This window comes from Ctenocephalides felis, unplaced genomic scaffold, assembly GCF_003426905.1.
Source record: "Ctenocephalides felis isolate EL2017-DRISC unplaced genomic scaffold, ASM342690v1 CF-g0.4_SCAFFOLD_01492, whole genome shotgun sequence".
Taxonomy (NCBI): Eukaryota; Metazoa; Arthropoda; class Insecta; order Siphonaptera; family Pulicidae; genus Ctenocephalides; species Ctenocephalides felis.
Window position 1 is genome coordinate 46,158,386 of NW_020537646.1, and position 13,691 is coordinate 46,172,076.

Genomic DNA, 13,691 nt, shown 5'->3' on the forward strand with positions numbered 1-13,691 from the left:
GTGTGCTTTTCGCCACCTTCGTAGCACAGTGCTGTCAACAATAACGAAAAGAAAATGGTTGTCTAATTTGAGAAAGAGATAAATCACTCATTCACGTTTGGAGTTTTTTTTATGGCAAAACTCAATTTTGAATAATGTAAAAATTATTTTATTTATTGCTACAAAACCAAAGAGTGTTATCATTCAATGGATTTTAATTTTGTTAAATGACAAAATCTTTTGCTGCCATCCTTATATTGTTTTCTTTCGTCATTAACTAGAATGCCTACAATAATAAAAGTAGATGCTACCTTATATATTTATTTATAAATACTGTTCTTCTGCATTAATTAGATTAGAAAAAATCTTTAATGCCAATGCCTACATTAAATTGAATAAAATATTAAATATAAACATGATTTATTAAATTATAACTTTGCAGTAGATATAAAATATTACTAAATACTATATTTAAATAATAGTATATTGCAATATTATTAAATTATAATGTCGCAAATTAAATTACTGCTGGGCTGCATTGGTAGCGGGCGTCAATGAAACAGAGGCTTGATCCTTATGGTGCTTCTCAACAACTTTCTTTACATACATATATTCCCGAGACTCAGAATTTCCTATGACATTTTCTGGTTTATATGGTGGATTAATTGTAACTTGATTATAAACAACAATGTTGGGTCCTGACCAAGTCACTTCATGAATAGTTTTTGAAATAGCAATGAACAATTTTTGGCCTTCGGGACTTACTCCTGCAGCAAGGGCATTAACTAGTCTTCTTTTTTGTTCAATTTGATTCCTTACACGAGTGTTTAACTTTGCAGGTTAAGCAACGGGGGCACTTCGGGAACACAGCTCGTTTCTTGCTTAACTTGAACGTCATTGACAAGAGATAGGTTAACCATATACACATCGTTTAAATTATTCCTCCCACTGCTCGAAGGACATTTGAGGATTAACATTTTTGTTTGTTGATCAAATGCTAACACAACACCTTCTATATCTTGATCGTGACATGTTTTGCATGCTACGGTACTACCTATTGCAAAACACTCGCTCATACCAGCCATTATCGGTTATGTTCTTAAAGCAATGTCACTGGTTTTGAATGTATAACTGCAACTTTCACATAAATATTCACTATTGTTTTGACATTAAATAACTAAATTTCCTAATTGTTCTTATAATCAACATTGCATTTAGTCCATGCAACTACGAACAAGTAAAAAACATTAATAAAAACTGTTTGCAGTTGACAACTTATGACATATGACAACTTGCTTGACAGAAATCTGAAAATGGCTGAAAAGTAGACACCTCAATATCATAAGTTTTATGAAAACTTGAACTTATAATATGTTGTATAAACCATTATTCATTATAGATAAAAGATTAAATGTATAGGAATATCAAAGCGCAATATTGCATCGAAATAAAATGATATGTTACATAACAAAAACCATTGCTGTCAAGTCATATATGCATATGTATTACCAGAAAGTGAAAAAAGTTTCCCATAGATAAGGGTGCTTTTCACGTTCACAAAATTATAATTAATTATAATTAATTAATTAATAATAAATATAAAAAATTAATTAATAATATATAACATAATCATTAATGACAAACTTTATTATTAAAGAAAAACTATTTTTTAAACAAAGCATGAAAAGAACCAAAAGAACTTCCATCGGAGCAGATCCTGCGCCATCTCTGGTTTAGGAATTCGTCTTTTCCATTTTAGGAGCATAATTTACTTCTCCAGCTTCACATTATGAAACCATAAATCGTTCTTAGATATATTTTTTTAAATTTTAGATTTCATGCTTATAATCCGCAAGATTAGAGAAATCCGCAAGATTTCTCATTTTCGAAAGCTGATGCAATCTTGCCCTGATAATTCTCCTGCATTGCACGTTCTAGTTTATTATTGATAATTAAAATAGAATGAAAAAGTTTGAAGTGTTTCTAAAAAATGGACGTAACATATCTTTGAAATGTAGAATAAAATAATTAAAATTCACTTAATAAATTTTTTGAATAAAAAGGGGCTTATTGTAGTCCAAAATGAAAATCACATATATGTGTGTGACTAAAGAATTTTATAGGGTGTTGCTATATAAAATATTTTGGAATAAATATTATAAGCAAATTTGAAAATAATTTTATATGCGTAATAATAATTCTCCGCTCTGGCAGCGCGATGTCCATTTTCAATTGAAAATACAGATCAAAATATGTTTATTGTAAATAAGCCCTTCTCGGGCACTGCAGTGTGAAATGGAAATGGAAAAACTCTCACTACTTATCGAGTTTGAGTTTAATTCAGCTCACAGACAGTACTAGCCATTAACATATATAATAATAATGCAATATTTAAAGTTTTGTTAAAAATCCAACAAAATATAATAACACAGAGTTATAACTGGTTATAACTCTGTATATAACTTCAAAAACTTCATTGTTTATTTGCTGTTATATCAACCTTCTCGCAAATCTACCAAATACTGATATCAAGTCAATTAATTAATTAGATTTAGAAGTATTACATATTAAATAAAAAAAGAACTTTAAGGAAGCACGCGATTTATTCTTTTATCTGTGGCTTAAAAATTTTGCAAGAGCCCGATTTGCTAATTTTGTTTTTTTTCGAAATTTCAATTTTTTTAATGGTTTGAGATCAAATTTGGAAAAAGTTTATGTGTGTATGTGATCCCAAATTGTATATATAGTCAACATTTTTTACTATAGTAAAATGGTTTGAATGTTTGAAATCAGTGCAGTATAGTTTTTGAAAAAAGGTCAAAATATATTTTGACCAGAAACTATTTGATAGAGTCCATGGTCTTAAAGAACATTCTCTCTAAAAGATTAATTATTTTAATTTTAAAGTTTGAAGTTTTCATCAAAGTTTAGAATAATGAGCAGCATTTTTGTGCTATGAGCCAAAATTTGATTCTTATTCTTTAAATTTTAGAAACTGCTAAACGCATTTCAAAATTTTTGAAGTCATTGATCGGGACTTAGTACAAAATTTATTGCCCACATTTTCGTACAAAACTGACGAAATAAATTTGATCACAGCTAGTTTAATCGAAACCGTTTTGGAATAAACGTTATTTTACATAAAACATCAATAAATATATTTTGTTTTCATATATTTTAATATTGTCTCGGCACATAAAAAAGTTTCATAAAAATCATTCCTAGCGTTTCCTGGGTATATTGAAACTTTAGTAACTAATCCATGGATTCAAGGGTTTGTTCGGAGTACAGTCACCGACAGTCCGCAACCGTCAGACGCATGCGCAGATCGTTTTGACCGTTCGATGTGTCCAAACCATAGACCTTATACAATACATGGACTGCTAGTTGAGCGCATAAAAAGTGTCAAAAGATGTTCTATGGTATGAGGGCGTACGAGGGTAATTTTGCGGCCGAGATATGTCAAATACGAACACGAGCTTTACCGAGATTAGTCGAATGCACCCGATCGCTTAAATTTTACAGTTACTTGGGTTTACGTGATGTTTGATGGTTCGGGTTTTTAAACTAAAAGAGGATAAAAATATACCTGTTGTAAAATTGTTAAAAGTAAAATGTCTTCTAAAATGTGTTAGGTAAGGTGCCTGATTGCAGTAAAACCTGTTTTGTGCTGTTCTGTATGCTTCGCAAGTATTCCGGAAAATTCGACATTGATCGATATAAAACATCGAGGATATCTTTCATATCCTTCCGAAGAAATGTTTAATTTATGTTTATATATAGAAAGCCTAATTCAAAATTCTTTAAATTTAATGTACAAAAGTTCATATGAAAGCATGATTCTCTGAAAGTTGAATGACTTGGGACTTGCACATTTTTTTAGTTCAAGTTATTTCCAGCAATTTGTCCAGCATTATCATGACCTTATCAACTTTGTCGCAAAAATTTACTTAACAATTAGAATGCACCATGAAGAAAGAAAGAAAAGCAAAGTTGATAAATATATACTCCGCCTTCATACGAAAATTGTGCTTTTTAAACACCAATAATAAATATATTACATTTAAACAAATATTTCATTATTGCTTTCTAATTTCCCATAATAGCTCTAGCCAACTGTCCTTATTTTCAGTGAATTTTATAATATGTAAAATAGTGTTTTAATTTTTTTTTCTAATTTCCCTTAAACACTTTGTATAACAAAAATAAATAAATTAATAAATAAATAGTTCATTACATTCATTAGTTCAACATAAATTGTATATCATATAATATTTTGCCAACAATTTCGAATACACGGACTTTCATTTGACGTTTAAGCGATCGAGTTTGACATATCTCGGCCGCGAAATTACCCTCGTATGCCCTCATACCATAGAACATCTTTTGACACTTTTTTACTTGAGAAATGTATGGGGACTAGCAGTCCATGAAATTGTATAAGGTCTATGGTCCAAACTGAATCCCAAACTGTTGTGGATTTTTATCTACGCGTTCGGTCAGCTCGGTTTGATGCGTTTGTGACTGTCAGAGAACATGGATGCCGATTCTTTGAAAACATTAATTCTTGACTTTTCTAACCTCAAATAAAGTATGAGATTAATAAATTCATCAAATTTACAGGAGTTTAACGATTAAAAATAAATAATTGAATAACTGTTTTATATATTTGATGAAAATAAACATCGAAAAACTTATTTATTATATTTTTAATCTATTATTATATTAAACAATAAAGCTAAAAAAAATATAAATAATAAATAATATAATTTAATTAAAACTAGTAGTATTAGATCAATATTCAACTGCCCAAACAAACATAAAAACAAAACGAATTATACTAAACGGTTTGTGAAAGTTAGGTCGCGTTCGATGTAAACTGTCCTGTCAAATCGTTGGAAACAGTCATGAGACGGCGCATGCGCAGTGTAACATATCAGAATGAGTTTGGAAGAGTTGTGGATCGTCACAAACTGCCACTGCGAACAGACCCCAAAAATATATATCCGTTATACGGATCGCATAATAGATCTAACGGGTTACAAAATGCGAAAATCTTAGGGAGGATGAAATGTCTAATCAGGTAATAACGTAGTATTATTTGATGTTGGATATGGCTATGGATACCCTACTGTTTGACGTTCATTTGACAATAGTTGATTTAATTTAAATCGTGAAAATGAATTGCATGTGAGGTTTAGTATCTGTTATCTACGTACGTTATAAATCAACAGTGGCAAAATGGTTATTATTGTTCCTAAACATTGTCCTTAAAAAAAGTTCATTTTGTTTTACAATTTAATCTGTAATCTAATTTTAGTTGGTTCTGGTTTTGGGGGATATGCACTTCCCACATCGGTGTAGTAGCTTACCAGCAAAGTTTAAGGCCTTGTTAATTCCTGGTAGAATTCAACATATATTGTGCACCGGCAATTTATGTACTAAAGAATCCTATGATTATTTAAAAACTTTAGCAAGTGATGTACATGTTGTAAGAGGAGATTTTGATGAGGTGTCATAATTACTTATATATGAACTTGAAATACAACAATATTATTAATTTTAGTTTTCTTTATAGAATCTCAACTATCCTGAGCAAAAAGTAGTAACAGTAGGACAATTTCGTATCGGTTTAACACATGGACATCAAGTATGAAATTGTTTTCAGATTAATATTTTAAACTGTGATTATTTTGATCTGTGTAATTTCCAGGTTGTACCATGGGGGGATCCAGAGGCTTTAGCACTAGTTCAGAGACAACTAGATGTCGATATATTAATTTCTGGGCACACACATAAATTTGATGCTTATGAACATGATAATAAATTTTATATTAATCCTGGTTCTGCTACAGGGGCTTATAACATGTTGGAAACGTATGTTGATAATTTTATGTATTCCAAATTTCAGTAATAAACATCACAACATGACATTTTGCAAATATTGGTCCTCACACTCTTATTGAATTTTCATATATTCGCCCGTAATCTTTACTTCTTATAACATTAAGCAATTATGTATAAATACACACACACACACACATATATATATATATATATATATATATATATATATAATCATCAGAACTAGTAGTAGACGTGTCTATCTTTTGAATAAAGAGTTTGCATTACTCATAGTTTGAAGTTTTCGCAAACAGCTTAGTGAAACTTCAAAATATAAGTAATACATAATTTCAAACCAATTTGTACACATTTAATAAAATCGTTTAAATAATTTTTGGTAGAATGATGGTACTTATTCAATTATAAGTGGATTTTTATAGTTGGGCAGAAAAGGTCTACTAACAAAGTAATTTTTTTCAATAAAATCTTACAATTAGTGCTTGATACATTTCTTCGCTTTATTCAATTTACTTTTTTTTTCTTTTTGTATAAATTAAGAAATGTAAGTTCGTTCTTATAACTGATGACACCAAGTTCAATATAATAATTTACTTGGTTCCTAGAAATAAGTTTTGTAATAAAGTTGCATAAATCATATTTTTCTCAGTAGTAAGGTCTTTTCTTTTGTTATATGTCTAATTAAGTACTATAAATATGTTATAATTTAATATATTCTGATTAAAATCAATTGCTTTGATTATGTAATTAAATTTAGTTTTTTTTTCAGAAATGCTACTCCATCGTTTGTGCTAATGGACATACAGAGCTCCACTGTAGTTACATATGTTTATCAATTAGTGGCGAATGAAGTGAAAGTGGAAAGAATAGAATATAAGAAAGCATAAATTGTTATTGAAATATAAATATTTGATATTTTGAAAATCATTCCTGATTATATTGATATAATATTTTAATTTTAATATATAATTAAATTATCTCATTAAGGCATATACTATAAAAAACATTAAAAAAAAAATTACATACCTATTTGATATGTACATATAAATATATTTGGATGATCAAAAATATAAAGCCAATTTCATCCACTAATTAAATAATTTGAGAGTAACTTTCATTAATGTGCAATTAATGTACAAGTGCAATGTTGATGATTTATTAGTAATAATATCTAACATGATTGATGGGTCATTTTCATCTTGAGATGCAACAGTTCATAAATGTTTGCTTAAAAGCAAATTATTAGCGTTAGAGCAGTGCCCGGTTTCCTTTTTATTGTACACTTTCATGTGTTTTATTTTGCAAATTTGTTTCTATGTTTTTTTAAATTTCATAAAAGGTGAAGTTTGATGTTTTTGATTTCCAGAAAATCCAATTAACTAGTTTTTGTTTTCTTGAAGTCAAAATCCAAGAAAGTATGCATGTATTAATCAAAAATTCTGATGAGAAACATTGTGATTAGCTTCTAGTAAATATTCACTAGGCCGTTTCTTTGAAGAAATGCACAATTTAAATGAAACTTTGTATGATTTTAAAGTTCGTAATCTTAACGATCATCGTAAAATATTATAGGTCTTCAAAAGGTGATAGTTTAATTACAAAAATTCATTAATATTAAGAAATTGAAGCTTAAGCTCACTATATACCTCGTTAATACAATTACAGATATAGTTTTTGTTTGAAAATTGCAATTGGATATTGAATTGATTACTTTTTAGTAATAATAAGCTATATTTGGAATTAAACAGTTGTTCAATTTTATATATAGCTAAAGTAGCTGCAAAGGGCATCAATTCGATTATTGTTTCAGGATATGAGTTTTCTGTATTTTATATCATACCATTTCGATTAATTATGTTATATTTTACAACCAGGATCACGAGGATATTGGCAGCAATGAGTCACTTTCATATTTTTTTTTTTTTTTTTTTTTTTTTTTTTGTTACAATTTATTTTTGTTAATCAAGACTTTAATGACTTTCATATATGACTACAGTTTTAAATGAGGTGACTAAGTCACCCTAGACAGTCCCATATATCCACCTTAAGGGCGCAAATGCGTCCAGATTTTTCACAATAATTGTCCCGGTTTCAAGTTATTTATCCCTTGTAATGAATTTTTCAAAAGTATGGTCCATCTACTATAAATCAGGTTTATCACTCGATGATAAGTTTATCAATAACACGTTATAAGTATCTGCATTTCATGGAAATGCATTAAACCATTTATACTTGTTTATCTATGCATAAAACATTGCTGACTGCAAAAATCCAAAAGTGGGTTAAAATAACATCTCTCTTTAATAATTTAAAGTTTAGTTTGTTTAGACCTGTTTTTTTCCAAATTTGCGAAAATGCACAAAAAACTACGAAAACGAACTTTCCAACATGTTTCTGATTGCGTGGCACAAGTAAATTAGAATTTTAACAAGGCTTAAAAGCGAAAAAAAAAACATACAAAAAATATAAAGTTTTGCACTCAATCTTACTAAATCCGATTTAAATAAAATGTTTTTTTTTTAACTGATTTTATTATATCTTTAAATAGCATTACAATTTTATTTACAATAAAATACGTATTTGCTATTTTGAATCATATTTAAGGGGATGCACGGGTTTTCTCGTGCAAAAACAACATTTTTTCAATTTTTTTAACGTATGAAAAATGAAATATTTTAATGAATTTTTTTTATTATATATTTAATAAACATTTTGTAAAATTTTCAAAAAAATATATCAAAATGGCGGTCATTGCGAAGCCATTTCCGGCAGTCCCTCAGAAGAAAGATTCCTCCGCGTTGTCAGCAGAACTTCTTTCAGGATCATTCGAAATAAAAATAAAAAATATGTGTTTTAGTAAAGGCAATAAACTAGGTATTGGACACAGGAAAAAAGAAAAAAATGAAAATTGGATTTTTGGCAGATGTTTTTATGAAAAAATGCAAATTTTTCGACATTTTTTTTTTAATAGTTGTAATTAAAAAAAAATCCGTTTAAAACCTTGTAAATGATATCTCGAAGACCGGTGTAAAATTTCATCAAGATCGGTTGATCAAAATCTAGACAATAGTTTTGAGAAAAACGCGTTTGAAGTTTAAAGAGACAATAAAGGTGGACCTCGAGCGTCCACATTTTCAAGACTGTATCTCCGAAACTATTAGTTGGATCAACTTGAAAATTTAGGACAATATTCTAGAGATGTTAAAGAATTTAATAAAAAAATTCGTTTTTTGGAAACCGTAAAACCCGTGTAACCCCTTAAGTAATTTAGCATAAATAGCTTCGCCTCCGTCACGGTTGTGCTAAACTATAAGTTACCTGGTTTTAGTAAAAAAAAATTATGGTCACAATAGTTTTAAATAATTCAATTTTTTATATGTATTATACTATATCTTTTCCACTCTTCAAAATGATTTTTTATTCAACAAATCAAAAATACATTTTAAACAATGAATTCAATTATTCAAATATTAACGTTCAATACACTTGCAGTGCAGTCTGTAGTCATGGCGACGAAACTTCAGTTTGCGCCAACTTCAACTCGCACATGCACAGCAAAAATGACAGATGATTGAAATTGTAAATGTACAGAAAGTATTCGAACAGAACATTTTAGTTAGACTCCCTTATCATTTTAACTAGGAGTTCTGGGGGGTAGAACTAGAACTCTAGACTGAGAGTGACCATAAGAGCCAAAAAACCTTGGTTATTGGCTCACAGTGTATCGAGTCTGGACAATATAATAATCGAATGACAGTTTTATTGGCTTGTCCTTAAGCGATGATTGTCGCTATCTATTTTTCAATTTTATTGACTTGCATTATTAATTCCCTTAATTATTTTTGTTTTTGTACTAGTTTGAATTCATAGATAAAAGGAGGAATTCATGCTGTATTGACAATATGCATTTAATTTTTTTTGGTTATGTTTACATTTTCAATAATATGTTTTGAGAGAACATAGCGTACGTAAATGAGGCAAAGTAGATATTTAATAGTTTGCAATGAGAGGCTTAAATCGTTGAATGGCGATGGTAATTTATGACAATGAGAGTAATATATGACACCAATTTGGAATGGTGTGGAACGGAAGATGTGGACAGTACTCCATCCAATTTTTCTGTTACTAATTTAGATATAATCGGTTTGATATACTCTATTATTGCACACTTAGTAGACGCTGGAGTAGATATTTATTTAGCATGTTATTATTTTTCAAATTCAAATTATGACTACTTTTCTTGGACCGTTGTTTTTATTGCTGTACCAGCTGTGATAAATACCTGCATTTCACTTACTATGTGAGTATTTTACTAACAAAAATTAACAAATAATTTAAAACCATAATTTCTAATAATTACATACTTACAATTTTATTCCAAATTAAACCATAAGTTCTAAAAATTATATTAATATTCTATATCATCTTAAAAGACAAAAATTTGTATTTATTTACTATGTATAGCAAAATTATATTATAAAACTTAATATACTACTATTTTAAAATATTCTAGGTATGCTGAAGACGCTCATAATTTGAATCAAAAGCGTTCAACACCATGCTTGCTTATTAAAAGCAAAGGAAGTAGATGTTTAGGTGCTTTTCAGATATTTATGCATATTCTGCAATTAGCAACAGTAGCACGTTGCTGCGATAGTCTTAAATTTGCTTTTGCAAGTAGACATGCTGAAAAAAAGAATGATAGAAAGGAACAGGTACTGATTTAAACTGATTTTATTTTAAGATTAGATTTTAGTTTTTTATTAATAAGTTAATGTAATTATAAATTTTTTTATTGCTATAAAGTTATTCATGTGTTGTATTCTGACAATTTTAGAAATTGCAATATGAGAATATGTTAAAAGAAGACAGTGACATATCATTACTACGTTTAATTGAGTGTTTTCTTGAGTCAGCTCCTCAACTAGCTTTACAGCTAACAATTATTTTGCGAGACAGTGAAAGTTGGAAAGTTTTACAAATTGTATCAATTATTTCTTCATTTCTGGGCATAGTCTGGAGCATTGCAGGATATCATCGAGCTATTCGTTTTGCACAATATGACAAAGATAACATTACATGGTGTGGAACAGGCGTTCAATTTATGTGGCACTTTTGTATAACATGTGAGTTTTTATTTTTGATTTTGTTAAAAATTAAGCCTTATAATTTTATATACTTATTCAATATGTATTTTTCCATAAAAATAATTTTTATGAATGAAAATATACATATATATGTTCTATCATTGGTTTAATACTTAACTGTTGATGATTAAGATACAGTTGGTCTTGTTGAAGCCAAGACAAATACATTATATAAGGTTTTAATATAAAAACGAAGCTGTACCTTTATCAAAAGATAAACTAGCATTTGTATATAATTGACATAATTAACAAGAATTGAGATTTAGCTACTTAGATAAAATGCTATTACTAAAATCTAATCAAACTAATATTTTTCAAACAAACTTAAATTATATTTAATTGTTTTAATTACAGTGCACAAACACGCACTTATACATTCCAAATCGCGACTTATAATTACAAACTTTGATGCATTTGTACAATTCAACCATTTCTTATTGACTTATAATATTCATGTATTTCTATGTTAAGTTTTATTGAGAACCGGCCGATGTTTGCTAAAAACTCTTCAGCACGATTCTCAAATAATACCTTTCGTTTTTAAATTTTTGATCGTTTCAGGATATTTTGTGAAATTGCTGATGAAAAAACTTGAATATCTTATATACAGCTATAAAATAGCAGCTATGTTTTTTATTTTATACCACATATAAATTGATTTCGTAAGATTACTGATTTTTGTGTTCAATATAATATTCAGTATTTCAATATAATAATAATTTATTATTCTCAATTTTATTTCTCCAAATAATATTTTTTTATGAATTCTCAATCATTTAAATAATGGATTAATAAGTCTTGGATTTTTATGTATTGAATAGATATTCAAAAAGATAATAGATTAAGTATTGTAATTAATAAACTAAGTAGTGTATGACATTATTGTTTAAGGCAAATTGCTGGAACTTTGCGTACCGTAATTAGGCATTCGGGCAATAAAAATAATAAATGATAATTGATTATTAACAATTGTTCAAAATATTTTCAAATGGATTATTATAAATACTCGCACGAAACTGAGAAACGATAATCCTCATCGAGATACATCAAATGGCTTTTAAATTTCTAAAATCGGTTCAGACGTTTTTGAGCAAATGCCGATGGAAGGTCTAATTTTGACAAATGCCAAAAAAATGATATCAATGTTTCAAACTTTGACGAACTTTTAAAGTTAAACGAGTTATCGTAGAGTCGTAATATTTTAGCAAGATTTATAAGACTATCTACCGCGAAAGAATTAATAATAAAAATCGTTGAAAATTTTTTTTTTAACGCTTTATTACAAGAAAACGGCCGGCTGATCTTTACCAAAAACTAATCAGGTCGATTCCCAATCCCAACCTATATTTTTCGAACGGTTTTTGAATTTTCAATATCGATTCAGAATTGCGGACTAAAACGTGGACGAAAAATTTATCACTGATCTGCGATTTACAAAGAAACGGTTCGGCCGATCGTAGCGCAAAACTGACAAACGATAGTTCTCATTGAGATACATCGATTGGCTTTTAAATTTTTGAAATCGGTCCAGCCGTTTTTGAGAAAACGTCAATTTGCGGTAAAAAATCTGTTCATACACACACATATTTTATTTGATCTATACGTCTTGGCGGTTCAATATAGTAGAAATCGATCGATTGTACCTGATTTACGATAAGGGTCGAATTTACAAAATTTTAAGTATTAATATGGGCCTGTTATTCTTAAGCTATCACTACCTTACATAAATATGGGATCTGGTATTTTTAACTAGTTTCTACATATATATTACTTATAACATAACTAGTTCTCAACAATATATATGAATATAATTAATTATTATTATTTCACAGTTTCTCGAATATTATCATTGTCTGCTGCTGCAACTATATTTCCCCTCAAAACAATAGTGGGATGCTTTGTTCATTGCAGTTTTATGACCCTGTGGATATTTTGCTTTGACCGATCTCCCTTTTGTGGCAAAACTCTGTTCCATACTTTTTTATTTTCGGGTGTTTTGGGTTTAGTATACTTATTTACTTACATTATGTCTAATGATGGAAGAACTGCCAAAAAGTTAGTGCTGCAAGTATTATGAAAGTAATTACAAAAATGTATAAAATTTTAATTTTGTGTGAATTTAATTTCAGATATTCATTCTACTACATTACATGTTTTATTGAAACGATTATTTGCGTATCCATTTATGCTGTGTATGTGGAAGAGAATTTTCATCCAAAACATATTTATTTTGGTATAATTGCGATGAGTATCATTCCATACGTTTTAGGAATATGTTTTATGATTTTATACTATAGCAAATACCATCCAAAAAAAATAACTGTGGTTGCGTGATCGATAAGTGCCATTCTTATCGACATTAAATATAATTTTTCAGTAACTTAATTTTGGTTACAATATTATATTAACTTAAATTGCCTAAAGCAATAGTTGCCATTTTCTACATACCATGTTAAGATATTCTAAAGAGTACAAATGAATGTATCATTTTGCGTAACTGATATTGTTTTTAACCCTTGTTTTGAAGGTTGAGAACCGTTTATTCCAGATAATATACAATAGTTTCAGAAGTCTATCTAACTTAATTTTTGAAGAAATAATAATGATTCGTAAAAGAAAAAATGAGTTTTACACTGATGAGAATGTACTACATGAACTTATAATATATTTTAAAATTCTGATAAGCGGACAATGATAACTGCA

The 13,691-nt window shown here is 28.7% G+C and overlaps 2 protein-coding genes and 1 pseudogene across 2 annotated transcripts in view; 2 read left to right on the forward strand and 1 right to left on the reverse strand.

The window, feature by feature from the left end:
- The window catches only part of LOC113371478 (protein ECT2-like), a 365,352-nt gene that overhangs the window by 49,616 nt on the left and 302,045 nt on the right, over positions 1-13,691 (forward strand). The gene's annotated exons all lie outside the window — the stretch shown is intronic.
- On the reverse strand, positions 494-1,257 carry LOC113371488 (annotated as a pseudogene).
- LOC113371489 (vacuolar protein sorting-associated protein 29) lies at positions 5,080-6,811 on the forward strand. Its single transcript, XM_026612114.1, has 5 exons — positions 5,080-5,223; positions 5,300-5,491; positions 5,558-5,629; positions 5,693-5,856; positions 6,611-6,811. The coding sequence occupies exons 1-5, from the start codon at positions 5,221-5,223 to the stop codon at positions 6,726-6,728; spliced, it is 549 nt and encodes a 182-aa protein (XP_026467899.1). The 5' UTR covers positions 5,080-5,220; the 3' UTR covers positions 6,729-6,811.